Here is a 14,731-nt window from a genome sequence, read left to right on the forward strand (position 1 = left end):
TCAAAAGAATTATCACACAGTAGAGGTTGTGCAGTGGAAACATCATCAGCTTTTGGAATTTCTGTTTCAGCAATATTTACAGTTCCAAACTTGTTTTTCTTGTCTTCTGCTTTGTTGTTGTAGATCTTGCATAGAACCCATTCATCCAACTAACCCACAAAAAATATAAACAAGTAAAAATTGTTTTTTTTTTTCTAGTTAAGATAATTTATCTATTGATTAGTTAACATAATTTATCTATAATTACAAGAATTTTTAAATTGAAAATCTCATTAATCATTCAGCTAAAGAAAAATATATTATAATATTTTTAAAATTTTAAAAAATTTAATAATTAATGACTCTAATAATTTAGTTTCAATGGGACTAAATGATAGTTTTTTTTTTAATAATTAATGAATGAATAAAATGTTAAAACTATATAAAAAATTAATTAATAAAATTTTTAATTTGGAAGATGTTTTAATATATTTTATAAAATCTTTGAACAAACTAATGAAATGAACTAAATAATAAATTTTTTTAAAGAAAAAAAATGATGAATACCTGCTTAGACTGCATTGGGTTTTTTGCCTCTAGCCGTAGCGCCTGAAGGAACAAGGCTTTGATGAAGAAGATATTCATGCATTTTCCAGTTGGTTTTGGTTCCATCACGCTGCTTCCCCTCATAATAATCCAAAGACTTTCTGAATCCCATAGGTTTTTTTCCATCTAGGATTGTTTTATCAGTTCCTGTAGGTTTCCAATATCCTAATTCCCCTGCGTTTCATTTCATTCTAGATCCATTCGGGTACTTTTTTCTCCCTACTCGTGAAAAAAAAACACTGGCTTTCTCTTTCTCTGTTCAGTTTATAGGTTTCTGCAGCAAAATAAAGAAAACCCAAAAAAAAAAATTACATTATTGAAGAAGAAGAAGGACATGCAAGTGCGTGCATGCAAAATTAATACGACGTACCTGCGAGCTGTTGAGGGCTATAGTTATATAAATCAACCACATGAATTCTATTAGGAGGCAAGTGTTCATTGTTGATCTTTCTCAGTAAATAATAACGAATCAGCTCGTCATCACTAGGAGCGAATCGATACCCAACAGGCAACGAGTTGAAATATCTCTCAACGTCATCGCTACTAGTACTGCAATCTGCAGCAACTCCTTTGTTCTTGTTCTGATTTTGTTCCATTAGATTGACACAAAACAAAAATCAGAGAAGGGTTTTTTATGAACGTATGTGTTATGTGTTATGTGTGGGTGTTGAAATATTTATATGTTTGTGTCCATTTTTTCAGACCATTACTCAAACAAATTAGGTTTCCTTCTTAGAATAGGAACGGGATTTTGAAATAATAGAGTTGTGGAAGGATTAGAAGTATTTATTCAAATATTTCCATTTTATATATTTTCTTTTTTTCACGTAGGATTTTGAAATATTAGGTTTCCTTATCTTAATGGAAATGTTCATGAGGAAGTGTAATTAGATTAGGAAAAGGATTTTGAAATAATGTAGAGTTGTGAATATGTGTTGGTTAATAGTTAATTAAATATCATAACAAATAGTTTTTTATAAATATTATTTTTGTAGTTATTAAATAATAGTGTTTTTGTAATACCCGGCTAGACTCCGGTATCGGAATTCTTACCGTCCGGTGGAATCTCGGATGTCGAAAACCCTAGAAGGGTAAAATCATGTTTTTATGAAACGTTTTAATGTATTTTATGATTTTAAGTAAGAAAGAAAATGAGTTTTTGCACGAAAATAACCTTGGAGGAAGACCCAGGTTCGGCCGCCGAACCTCAAGTTTGACCGCCGAACACACATGCGCTTCGGGAGTGCTTTAGGCCCCCGAAGACATAAGTGAGGGAAGTCCAGGTTCGGCCGCCGAACCTTACGTTCGGCCGCCGAACTTACGTTCGGCGCCGAACATGGCATGCATGCGGAGGCACGTTAGGCCCCCGAAAGTGGCCTGGCCAGCCACCTATAAAGGGGTCCCCATGTCCGAATGGGCGAGCTTTTCTCCCCATTTTCGGCCAAGGTGAGTCTCCGCCGCCCTCATACCGATCTTAAGTTCTTCCTTCAAATCTTTTATGATTTTTATGAGTTTTCACCTTTGTTATGAAGATTTTTGAGCAAAGAACGAGTTTGGGAACTTGGAGACCAAAGGGTTGATTTCTCCTCATCTTCGAGTTTGGATCGCTTCTCCTCTCGATTTTCAAGAGGTAAGCCTAGATCCGACCCTCCTTGCATGTTTTAAGTAAGTTTTAAGTTGATTCATGGGGTAGAATGACATGTATAGGTTTATGTTGTATATATGGATTTATGTGTGTTTAATGCAATGTTGTTGGGGTTTAGGCTAGTTTAAGATCCCTATGTGCTTGTATGCTTGGTTATGTATGTTTGGGAGTGTTGTAGAATAGGTTTATGCATGTTTGTATGGTTTGGGAGGCAATATGTACAGGAGGAGGCTGAGTTCTGCCCTTTGGAAGAACTCAGGTTCGGCCGCCGAACCTGCCTGTGGTGGCTTGTTTCAGCTGCCGAACCCTGCCCCGAAAGTTGGACTTTTGCCTCTGGAGGGAACCTTCGACCGCCGAAAGTGCCGCCGAAGGTGCATGACTTTCGGCTCTGGAGGGACTTTCGACCGCCGAATCTGCCGCCGAAAGTGCCCTGTTCAGCCTTCCTTTGTATGATTTCTATGATTGTTTTAAGGTGTTTTAAGGGGTTTTTGGGGAGTAGTTTAGAGTTATGTTCATGTATGTTTGGTCCCTCATTTGAGTCCACCTGTGTAGGTTCGAACACGAGGAACCGAGGACCCCAGCAGTGAGACAGCTGCTTCAGAGTCTTGTCAGAGCTAGCTTGAGGTGAGTGGAATAAACCTTATGTTTTAAAATAATGAAAGTTCTAGCATGATTCATGCATCATGAATGCTATGAGATATATTAGGTTGTTTGCATTAGAAATCACGAATATGTTGCATTGCATATTATGTTGTTGATGTGGATGGATGTTGGATGATTCTTTAGTCCTCGTAAGATATGATATGATGATGATACGGTATGGAAGACCAGTGAGGCCCATTCTACGCCCCTGGCACTATGTAAGAGAAAGACCAGTGAGGCCGATTCTACGCCCTGGCACAGTTGGACTGTTATGTTATGTTATGCTATGTAAGAGAAAGACCAGTGAGGCCCATTCTACGCCCCTGGCACAGTTGGACTATGTAGAGGGCTATTGGTGACAAGTTCATCCTTGATGTGATATGTTTGTGATTTGATGCATTCCATGAAAGCATGAATTTTAATGTAATGTTTTTATTGTTCTGCTCACTGGGCTCTAGTAGGTTACCCCTCTCCCTTAACCCCAGGTTTGCAGGTACGGGATAGACCAGGAGGTCAAGAAGAGTAAAATCTTGAGTTATGTAATAGCTAGATGTGGACATGAGAAATATGTTGATGTAATGTAAAAGTTTTGGATAGTCATGTTATGTAATGAGGTTATTGAGGATTAGAAATTGTGCTTAACCCTATGTGTATGGTTATCCCCTTTGACACATGATCTATAAAATGTTTTTTATGATGTTGATGTTTAACCAAGCTTAATGTATGTTATGGTACCCCATTGGAGCATTTGATGAGGGCTCCAGTGTGTGGCTTATGTTTATGGATATGTGCATGCACAGGTTAAGCTTGATAAAAGGAAAGAAAAAGTTTACAGGTTTATGAGTATGTATGATCATCTATGGGATAAACAGGTATACAGGATGTATGTTAGGCTTGCTACGGGTCCCGGCAGCCTTATGCCGATCTGGATCTTAGCGCCGGTAACGGTCCGGTTTCCGGGTCGTTACAGTTTTAACTAAATTAAAATACTGAATATTATTTTAAAATTAATTATGGAACAGAAAATAATAGACATTTTTAAAAGATATTTATTTATGGTATTTTTTAAAAATTGAGAGGTTAATGGGGTTTACAAAATTTATCCAAAATATTGCAGCATATCAAACAGGGAGCTCTGCCTCTCCTCCTCCCTGTGCACTGAAGATGCATGATCATAAGCTCCTTCAACAGGCATAGGCTGATTTGAAGAGCTAGGTTGAGCATCAAATTCTCTAGTACTTTTCTCAGCAGCTGCAGGTTCGAGCAAAGGACTGGGTTCCTCAGCTATCACTAAAAGATAACCATTCATGTCGGCCGTCACCATGTAGTTAATATTAGAAACTTGATTCCCACATCCAAATACGGGTTCCTCAGCTGGCACATAAAAATGATCATTCAAGGTGGTCGTCTGGATGCTGTTAATATCCCAAACTTGATCCCCACGTCCATGGATGAGTTCCTGACCAGTTGGCATTAAAAAAAGATCATTCATGGAGGACGTCTGCATGGAGTTAATATTCCAAACTTGATCCCCACGTCCATAGATGGGTTGAAAGCCATTGCTATAATGAGAAGGAGGTTGACAGATTTGGATTGGTTGCACATTATAGGCAAAGTTGTTGTTGAATGTGTTGTTCATTGGCGGAGGATCATTGTCAACGTTATCCAAGACTGGCTGAGGAGGATCAGACCAAAGAGGAGGAAGCAAATAAGACCCATAACCATTCTCGTATTCTTGGGAAATCATCAAAGAATTATCACACAGTAGAGGTTGTGCAGTGGAAACATCATCAGCTTTTGGAATTTCTGTTTCAGCAATATTTACAGTTCCTCCATCTTCATCGTTCTTGTTTTTCTTGTCTTCTGCTTTGTTGTTGTAGATCTTGCATAGAACCCATTCATCCAACTAACCCACAAAAAATATAAACCCGTAAAAATTGTTTTTTTTTCTAGTTAAGATAATTTATCTATTGATTAGTTAACATAATTTATCTATAATTACAAGAATTTTTAAATTGAAAATCTCATTAATCATTCAGCTAAAGAAAAATATATTATAATATTTTTAAAATTTTAAAAAATTTAATAATTAGTCACTCTAATAATTTAGTTTCAATGGGACTAAATGATAAATTTTTTTTAATAATTAATGAATGAATAAAATGTTAAAACTATATAAAAAATTAATTAATAAAATTTTTAAAATTTTGAAGATGTTTTAATATATTTTATAAAATCTTTGAACAAACTAATGAAATGAACTAAATAATAAATTTTTTTAAAGAAAAAAATGATGAATACCTGCTTAGACTGCAGTGGGTTTTTGCCTCTAGCCGTAGCGCCTGAAGGAACAAGGCTTTGATGAAGAAGATATTCATGCATTTTCCAGTTGGTTTTGGTTCCATCACGCTGCTTCCCCTCATAATAATCCAAAGACTTTCTGAATCCCATAGGTTTTTTTCCATCTAGGATTGCTTCATCAGTTCCTGTAGGTTCCCAATATCCTAATTCCCCTGCGTTTCGTTTCGGTGTAGATCCATTCGGGTACTTTTTCTCCCTACTCGTGAAAAAAACCACTGGCTTTCTCTTTCTCTATTCAGTTTATAGGTTTCTGCAGCAAAATAAAGAAAACCCAAAAAAAAAAAATTACATTATTGAAGAAGAAGAAGGACATGCAAGTGCGTGCATGCAAAATTAATACGACGTACCTGCGAGCTATTGAGGGCTATAGTTATATAAATCAACCACATAAATTCTATTAGGAGGCAAGTGTTCATTGTTGATCTTTCTCAGTAAATAATAACGAATCAGCTCGTCATCACTAGGAGCGAATCGATACCCAACAGGCAACGAGTTGAAATATCTCTCAACGTCATCGCTACTAGTACTGCAATCTGCAGCAACTCCTTTGTTCTTGTTCTGATTTTGTTCCATTAGATTGACACAAAACAGAAAATCAGAGAAGGGTTTTTATGAACGTATGTGTTATGTGTTATGTGTGGGTGTTGAAATATTTATATGTTTGTGTCCATTTTTTCAGACCATTACTCAAACAAATTAGGTTTCCTTCTTAGAATAGGAACGGGATTTTGAAATAATATAGAGTTGTGGAAGGATTAGAAGTATTTATTCAAATATTTCCATTTTATATTTTCTTTCTTTTTTCACGTAGGATTTTGAAATATTAGGTTTCCTTCTCTTAATGGAAATGTTCATGAGGAAGTGTAATTAGATTAGGAAAAGGATTTTGAAATAATGTAGAGTTGTGAATATGTGGTTGGTTAATAGTTAATTAAATATCATAACAAATAGTTTTTTATAAATTATTTTTGTAGTTATTAAATAATAGTGTTTTTGTAATACCCGGCTAGACTCCGGTATCGGAATTCTTACCGTCCGGTGGAATTTCGGATGTCGAAAACCCTATAAGGGTAAAATCATGTTTTTATGAAACGTTTTAATGTATTTTATGATTTTAAGTAAGAAAGAAAATGAGTTTTTGCATGAAAATAACCTTGGAGGAAGACCCAGGTTCGGCCGCCGAACCTCAAGTTTGACCGCCGAACACACATGCGCTTCGGGAGTGCTTTAGGCCCCCGAAGACATAAGTGAGGGAAGTCCAGGTTCGGCCGCCGAACCTTACGTTCGGCCGCCGAACATGGCATGGATGCGGAGGCACGTATGGCCCCCGAAAGTGGCCTGGCCAGCCACCTATAAAGGGGTCCCCATGTCCGAATGGGCGAGCTTTTCTCCCTATTTTCGGCTAAGGTGAGTCTCCGCCGCCCTCATACCGATCTTAAGTTCTTCCTTCAAATCTTTTATGATTTTTATGAGTTTTCACCTTTGTTATGAAGATTTTTGAGCAAAGAACGAGTTTTGGGAACTTGGAGACCAAAGGGTTGATTTCTCTTCATCTTCGAGTTTGGATCGTTTCTCCTCTCGATTTTCAAGAGGTAAGCCTAGATTCGACCCTCCTTGCATGTTTTAAGTAAGTTTTAAGTTGATTCATGGGGTAGAATGGCATGTATAGGTTTATGTTGTATATATGGATTTATGTGTGTTTAATGCAATGTTGTTGGGGTTTAGGCTAGTTTAAGATCCCTATGTGCTTGTATGCTTGGTTATGTATGTTTGGGAGTGTTGTAGAATAGGTTTATGCATGTTTGTATGGTTTGGGAGGCAATATGTACAAGAGGAGGCTGAGTTCTGCCCTTTGGAAGAACTCAGGTTCGGCCGCCGAACCTGCCTGTGGTGGCTTGTTTCAGCTGCCGAACCCTGCCCCCGAAAGTTGGACTTTTGCCTCTGGAGGGAACCTTCGACCGCCGAAAGTGCCGCCGAAGGTGCATGACTTTCGGCTCTGGAGGGACTTTCGACCGCCGAATCTGCCGCCGAAAGTGCCCTGTTCAGCCTTCCTTTGTATGATTTCTATGATTATTTTAAGGTGTTTTAAGGGGTTTTTGGGGAGTAGTTTAGAGTTATGTTCATGTATGTTTGGTCCCTCATTTGAGTCCACCTGTGTAGGTTCGGACACGAGGAACCGAGGACCCCAGCAGTGAGACAGCTGCTTCAGAGTCTTGTCAGAGCTAGCTTGAGGTGAGTGGAATAAACCTTATGTTTAAATTAATGAAAGTTCTAGCATGATTCATGCATCATGAATGCTATGAGATATATTAGGTTGTTTGCATTAGAATTCACGAATATGTTGTATTGCATATTATGTTGTTGATGTGGATGGATGTTGGATGATTCTTTAGTCCTCGTAAGATATGATATGATGATGATACGGTATGGAAGACCAGTGAGGCCCATTCTACGCCCCTGGCACTATGTAAGAGAAAGACCAGTGAGGCCGATTCTACGCCCCTGGCACAGTTGGACTGTTATGTTATGTTATGCTATGTAAGAGAAAGACCAGTGAGGCCCATTCTAATCCCCTGGCACAGTTGGACTATGTAGAGGGCTATTGGTGACAAGTTCATCCTTGATGTGATATGTTTGTGATTTGATGCATTCCATGAAGGCATGAATTTTAATGTAATGTTTTTATTGTTCTGCTCACTGGGCTCTAGTAGGTTACCCCTCTCCCTTAACCCCCAGATTTGCAGGTACGGGATAGACCAGGAGGTCAAGAAGAGTAAAGTCTTGAGTTATGTAATAGATAGATGTGGACATGAGAAATATGTTGATGTAATGTAAAAGTTTTGGATAGTCATGTTATGTAATGAGGTTATTGAGGATTAGAAATTGTGCTTAACCGTATGTGTATGGTTATCCCCTTTGACACATGATCTATAAAATGTTTTTATGATGTTGATGTTTAACCAAGCTTAATGTATGTTATGGTACCCCATTGAAGCATTTGATGAGGGCTCCAGTGTGTGGCTTATGTTTATGGATATGTGCATGCACAGGTTAAGCTTGATAAAAGGAAAGAAAAAGTTTACAGGTTTATGAGTATGTATGATCATCTATGGGATTAAACAGGTATACAGGATGTATGTTAGGCTTGCTACGGGTCCCGGCGACCTTATGCCGATCTAGATCTTAGCGCCGGTAACGGTCCGGTTTCCGGGTCGTTACAGTTTTAACTAAATTAAAATACTGAATATTATTTTAAAATTAATTATGGAACAGAAAATAATATACATTTTTTAAAGATATTTATTTATGGTATTTTTTAAAAATTGAGAGGTTAATGGGGTTTACAAAATTTATCCAAAATATTGCAGCATATCAAACAGGGAGCTCTGCCTCTCCTCCTCCCTGTGCACTGAAGATGCATGATCATAAGCTCCTTCAACAGGCATAGGCTGATTTGAAGAGCTAGGTTGAGCATCAAATTCTCTAGTACTTTTCTCAGCAGCAGCTGCAGGTTCGAGCAAAGGACTGGGTTCCTCAAATTCTCTAAATACTAAAATTTTAATTTCGATTTATTCAGTTCGATTCGATTTTAAACCGAACCAACTGAATGCTCACCCCTACCCCAAAGACATTTTTAAATAAGTCAACTTTGACGATTTATTATTATCAAAATTCTGAATCTAGCCTTCTCTTGGTTCATTGCATGGAGATAGGAACGTTCCCTTTCTTCAATGTGATAAAATTAGAATATAAACGGGTAAGGTCTTCATAAAAATTATTCTATTTAAATTCAAAGCGGATTAAAATCATTGATATTTAGAATTCATTTTAAATTTAATTAAAATTTATTTAACTCAATTTAAATTTGATTATTATTATATAATAATAATTAAATTTTATAATTTTATAAATTTTAATTAATAATTTATATAAAAATTTATTTTTATTATAATTTTCATTTTAAAAGATTAAGCAATACATAAATAAATGGCAATTTAAGTTATTATTGATTATTTGAAATTTGAATATTATATAGAAAACATTTAAAATTAAATTTAGATTAATTTATAAATTCTAGATCATTTTAGAACCAACTATTAATTAAAAAAATAAAAGAAATAATTTTTTTAATATTAATGTTATATTAAAATTAATATATGTACCTCTTAATGTTTGTAACTCAATAATTTAGATTCTAAATTTTAACTATATCAAATTAAAAAATTTTTTAATTGTCTAAAATAGTATATATATATATAATAAAATTATTTTTTTAAAATAAATAATTTTAACTTAAAATATTATGGTCTGATATATAAAATTTAATGTTAAGTTATTAATTTATTATAAATTTTATAAATTATACACAAATCATAAAAATTGGAATGTTAGCATATTTTACCGTAATTTCACATCTGTGGTGAAAATGAGTAATCTGCCTTTTATATGAATCATAAGCACTCTTCCCTTTAATTTAATTTTTGATGAGTTAGATCTATTTTAAATTTAATATAATATGAGAGTCTCCCATTTAATATTGAATTTCCTATAAATATATCATGTATCATAGATCTCTTATAAATATATGACGTATTAGTAAAATTTTAAGCATTAGCACTTTACTCTTAAATTTTTATTAAAAAAAATCACAATGAGAAATTTAGTATTAAATAAATAAATTTGGTATAAAATAACTTACAAAAATGATAATTTATAAATGTGGCTTAGATTCTTATCAATTTATATTATATTTGAGTTTATTTAAACTTGTTATAAAAAAAATTGATCTAAAATAGAGAGATTAAGGCAAAAATTCACTTGATTATTTTATTTGAGTGAAATGTGTTTATATATAGATCTATCGAGTATTCTGAAAAATGTATACGTCATAATATACGATTGTTGTTATAACAGAAAATATGTGAGTTAAGAGAGAGAAAAAAAGAAAATTCTAAAATATCCGATCGATTCCAATCTAATCATTTTAAAATAGTTATCCGACCTAGTCTATTAGATTGGTCGTTAGAACTGGTCTTCTGATCTGATCTCTAATTTTGGGTGGTCGTTCGACCTGATTTTGAGTGGTCGTCCAATCTAAACTTTTGGAGTGGTCGTCCGATTTATTGGACTTTTTATCTGATTTTGGGTGGTTGTCCGATCTATCCGATTTTTACTATTTTTAAATTATAAAATAGTAAAAATTTTAAATTTTCTTGTAAATGGTCCTTTTTAAAATGTATTTATCTATCAAATCAACAATTGCTATGTTATTAAAATAATAGTAATTTTATTACAAAATATGGTAGAAGCTAATCTAAACATAATTTTCTATTTTTTTTATTGTTTAATAGTATAAATTAAACTTTAATATAAATAAAGTTCTCCATTCAAAGGTCTAAGTAGAAATTTCTCATTTAAATAATTAATTAAAAATAACAATTGCCAAAAATAATTGAGATCTACCCATCAAACTCTAGAATTAAGTGAAAAATAATTTTAAATAATTAACTTGATCAAACTCTAGAATTAAGTGAAAAATAATTTTAAATAATTAACTTGACTTTAATAAATAATTGTAAATAACTTGACCTTCATCCATTTGCAAATTCCAAGTGACTTCATCATCGACAACTCATGTGACCAAATTAGACAAGACAAATTCAGTATTTGTTGTTTTACAGATCCAGATCTCAAAAAGCAGGAACAATGGCGTAGGAAAATTTTTTCACATTGTTTGAGATTTGTGAACTCGGAAAATATTTTTTAATTAAAAGAATTACTTTATTTGAAATAACTTTTTTCATAAAAAAAACCCATTTTGTGGAATTTGAAATTTTAGTAACATTGTTATATATTATTAATATTTTTTTTAAAATTAAAATTAAAATTAAATTAATAAAAAATTATTTTATTAAAAAATATTTTTAGAGAAATTCGATATTAATTTTTAAATATTATCATTATTAATAAATTAATTATCTACAAATTTTTAAAATTTATTAAAATATTATTATTTTTTATTTTCATCAAAAAAGTAATTTTTTAAAAAAAAATTTAAAATTTAATTTTTTAATATGTATGAAAAATAAAATAAATTATAAAATAACTAAAAAAGAAAATATGGACAAAAATGATGAAATCAAAGGAGTAATTTAATATTTTTTATTATAATTATGATATATTGAAAAATGTTTAGTTTTATTATATAAAATTTAAAATTTTGGATATAACTATAAATTAATATAAATGTTTAAATTTTTTTATTGAATAAGTCAGGCATATTTTAATATTGTATTTTTAATTTGTCGAAAGGTAATAGTATATCGATAATTGTTAAAATTTTAATTATCCGTCACTATTTATTTTTTGTGATGAAAATTTTTAAAATTGTTAAAATTTTTATCTTTTAATAATTGTATTCTTATGAACTGTTTGCAAGTGATACAAATTTTTCAGTTCGAACTCAATTTGATTTTGAATGATTATAAATTTTTGTTAAACTCCATAACTGATATTCCTTCTCCGGCTCCTCTATCTCCTGCACCTCATTCATGGAGGTTCGAAGTCTTTCTCAGCTTCAGTGGCCAAGACACCAGAGGTAACTTCACAGACCATCTTCTTTCTGGTCTGCTAGAGAGACAAGTGAAGGCTTACAGGGACGACAAAAACCTACCACGAGGAAGTTTCATTTCAAAAGCACTTCTAAGAGCAATTGAAAGATCGAAAATTTCCATCATCGTCTTCTCCAAGAATTATGCAGCTTCAAGGTGGAGTTTGGATGAGCTTGTGAAGATTATTAAATGTAGAAAGCTCTTGGGTCACATTATTCTCCCAGTTTTCTTCGATGTAAGACCTGATCATGTTGCCAAGCAAACTGGTCCTTACAAGAAAATCTTTCGAAAGTATGAAGAGAAGTACAAGAACAATAAGCAGAAGGTTGAAAAGTGGAAGGATGCTCTTAAGACAGTTGCAGAGATAAGCGGTTGGGACAAGGAAAATTACAGGTAACACTCTCTGATTACTGTTTAATGATATAAACTTAAACCATTTTCTTTTCCCTTTCCTTTTCACTACTGCCGTCTAACTACGTGTAAAACTATTTTGTTTCTCATCTGCAGATCTGAATCAAAGTTGATTAGAATCATAGCAAAAAAAGTAGTACGTAAACTGAGAAAGGCAGCCCCAACTGTTGGCAATCAGCTAGTCCAACTGAATTCTAAAGTGGAGGAAATGAAGCTCAAGCTATACGAGAAGTGGGAAGAAATTGGCACAATAAAATTTTATGGGTTGCAATGGGGCAGAAAAATATGGGACAGTTCTAAAGACAAGAAAAGGTGGCAAAGCCAACATGTTAGTGAATTTTGCTTGATGAAGTGGACAAACTAGAACAGCTAGTGAATTTTGCTAGAAAGCAAGATTGGTTTGGCCCTGGAAGTAGAGTCATCATATCAGTTGGAGATCCAAATAAAAATAACATGAACGTGCTTCATATAAACTATGAAGGATCTATCAACAGAGACAAGAACATATTTCTAGATGTTGTCTGTTTTTTTAAGGAGTTGAACAAAGAGAATGCAATGAGGATTAAAAAATTATTGTTTGATGTCCCAGCTGAAAAGGTCCTCGTCGATGACTTTACCATCACTATTGAAGATAATGACAATCTTTTGATACATGGACATAGAAGCTTCAACATTCTGGTAAGCCCATCTCCAACTTAAAGCTTGGATTTTCAACATTTTAATCCATCTTTCAAAATCAAAAAATTCATTAATAAACATTATGCATATAACTGTCGTATGGGTAAAATATACATTATGCTACCTCATCTTATGCTTAATTATATTGTAGGAAATAGAATATGAGGTGTCCCCAAAAAAGACCAAGCCCAACAAAGCCACAATGAAAGTGGAGCCGCTACCAAATGGTCACCCACCAACGCCAGTCTCCAATCCTCAATTAGAAGTGGAAGATGCTGTTCCCAAAGAAGATTTTCCACAGCAGGAAAAAAATAAGGTATGGATTCTCTCTAATTATCGGGCCTTCTCCATATTTCTGAAAAGAAAAATTATTTTTATAGAGCTGTTATATTTAATTATTGAATGTGATGAGACTTGAATAGGTTATTGGTTAAAAAGGAGGAGTGTTTACTATACCTTGAAAAGGTTTTCAACGAAGTTGCTGTGGATTTCACTCTGTTCCACTTATTAGATAATTTTCAAGTGAAAGAAAAACACCACCATTTAATTCCATGATCAGCTGTTCTTTCTTCCATTTGTAAGAACTTTCATTTACATGGGCCATAACACCTGAAACGGGAATTGTTTTGACAAGGTTCCTCCATCTCTCATGGAAAAGCAAGAAAAGTTAGTGCCAAATGGGATTTTGAAAGCTCCAAAGGTTGAACTTTTGCCGCAAGAAGAAGTTCACAATGAAGCAGCAATGGTGAAACCAGAAATGGAGCTTCCAGCACAAGCCGAAGAAGATAACTCAGAAGACACAAAGGTAAATCCCCCTTATGATCTTTTCATCCATTTGAAGTATTCAATTTTCCACAACGAAGATTTACTCTAATATTCATTTGCTTCCAGGACACTTTGCAGGAAAAGAAACAAGAATTAGGAGACTACTTCAACATGTCATTAGAAGAAATCCATCAAGCCAATGCCTTTAACAACATCGAGAAAATTGTCAGCACCTTGACTCATAATTCTGCTACTTTATATGAGAAAGCAAACCTGCAAAAGCTTATGGATCGTTTCACAGAGTTCAAAGGGAGTGTTCCTGACTCCGTGACCACTGCAGAGAGAACCCAAGCTCACAGCATATCTCTCCTTATGAAGTCCATAATGCTGAAGCAAAGTCTGGCTCATGTACAAGAACAGCTCCGTTCTTCAGAGGCTGGGCTATCCAAGATATCTAAAGAAAAGGAAGAATTAGATATCCAAATTCAGAGTTTGATTTCCAGGAAAGAAAAGCTGATAGAGCATAAGAAGTCCACTGAATTTCAATTGGAAACGACCAAGAAAACCGTATCCACTAATCTGTCAGAACAGAAGATGATAGATGGAGAAATTGAGCAAGCATATGAAAACTGGTTCAAGGCAAAAGAAAAGCTAGTCTTGGCCAACGCAAGCTGGAAATTGTTCAAAGAATGTATCGAGTTATAAGCAGAACAAGTATCTTTGCTTAAGCAAACATGGTTTTCTTTTATATGTAGTCTGTTTCTTTTCATTTGGTCGCTACTAAGTAATAATAAAGTACCTACTGCAAAATAAATGAATGAACATTGTCTTTACTTCCTAAAATGATCTGTCATACCAAATTCTTGTTCTTATTCTCTGAACTTTAAAATTCTACCAATCCTTTCTAGACAAATGGATTACTCTAACTTAAATAGTAGAGGGTCCCCATGAGAAATATTTTTCCTATGTTTGCAGGTCTCACCTGCTGAAACAGCCAGTGGGAACTTACCCAAAAGAAGAAAAAGAAATCACA

The 14,731-nt window shown here is 34.0% G+C and overlaps 3 protein-coding genes across 3 annotated transcripts; 2 read left to right on the forward strand and 1 right to left on the reverse strand.

The window, feature by feature from the left end:
- Positions 1 to 550: 550 nt before the first annotated feature.
- On the reverse strand, positions 551 to 1,181 carry LOC122723958 (NAC domain-containing protein 2-like). Its single transcript, XM_043958088.1, has 2 exons — positions 956 to 1,181; positions 551 to 759 (listed from the first exon to the last, which is right to left on the reverse strand). The coding sequence occupies exons 1-2, from the start codon at positions 1,179 to 1,181 to the stop codon at positions 551 to 553; spliced, it is 435 nt and encodes a 144-aa protein (XP_043814023.1).
- A 10,172-nt stretch (positions 1,182 to 11,353) lies between these two features.
- Positions 11,354 to 12,619, forward strand: LOC122723959 (disease resistance protein RPV1-like). The gene is made up of 3 exons (XM_043958089.1): positions 11,354 to 11,380; positions 11,690 to 12,237; positions 12,352 to 12,619. Exons 1-3 carry the CDS (start codon positions 11,354 to 11,356, stop codon positions 12,617 to 12,619), a joined length of 843 nt encoding a protein of 280 aa, XP_043814024.1.
- LOC122723960 lies at positions 11,755 to 14,403 on the forward strand. Its single transcript, XM_043958090.1, has 5 exons — positions 11,755 to 12,237; positions 12,352 to 12,933; positions 13,085 to 13,249; positions 13,568 to 13,738; positions 13,825 to 14,403. The coding sequence occupies exons 2-5, from the start codon at positions 12,709 to 12,711 to the stop codon at positions 14,401 to 14,403; spliced, it is 1,140 nt and encodes a 379-aa protein (XP_043814025.1). The 5' UTR covers positions 11,755 to 12,237; positions 12,352 to 12,708.
- Positions 14,404 to 14,731: the final 328 nt, after the last annotated feature.

This window comes from Manihot esculenta, chromosome 7 (genome assembly GCF_001659605.2).
Source record: "Manihot esculenta cultivar AM560-2 chromosome 7, M.esculenta_v8, whole genome shotgun sequence".
NCBI classification, from domain to species: Eukaryota; Viridiplantae; Streptophyta; class Magnoliopsida; order Malpighiales; family Euphorbiaceae; genus Manihot; species Manihot esculenta.

Excerpts from the sequence above, each read along its gene's own strand:
- LOC122723960 (XM_043958090.1), top strand. The coding sequence starts at position 12,709 with ATGAACGTGCTTCATATAAACTATGAAGGATCTATCAACAGAGACAAG. Across the intron at positions 13,250-13,567 it reads CACAGCAGGAAAAAAATAAG|GTTCCTCCATCTCTCATGGA; the intron begins GTATGGATTCTC and ends TGTTTTGACAAG. Across the intron at positions 13,739-13,824 it reads ATAACTCAGAAGACACAAAG|GACACTTTGCAGGAAAAGAA; the intron begins GTAAATCCCCCT and ends ATTTGCTTCCAG.
- LOC122723959 (XM_043958089.1), top strand. The coding sequence starts at position 11,354 with ATGGACAAAAATGATGAAATCAAAGGA. Across the intron at positions 11,381-11,689 it reads AAAATGATGAAATCAAAGGA|TTCGAACTCAATTTGATTTT; the intron begins GTAATTTAATAT and ends CAAATTTTTCAG. Across the intron at positions 12,238-12,351 it reads TGGGACAAGGAAAATTACAG|ATCTGAATCAAAGTTGATTA; the intron begins GTAACACTCTCT and ends TCTCATCTGCAG.
- LOC122723958 (XM_043958088.1), bottom strand. The coding sequence starts at position 1,181 with ATGGAACAAAATCAGAACAAGAACAAAGGAGTTGCTGCAGATTGCAGT. Across the intron at positions 760-955 it reads TAGCCCTCAACAGCTCGCAG|GGGAATTAGGATATTGGAAA; the intron begins GTACGTCGTATT and ends AATGAAACGCAG.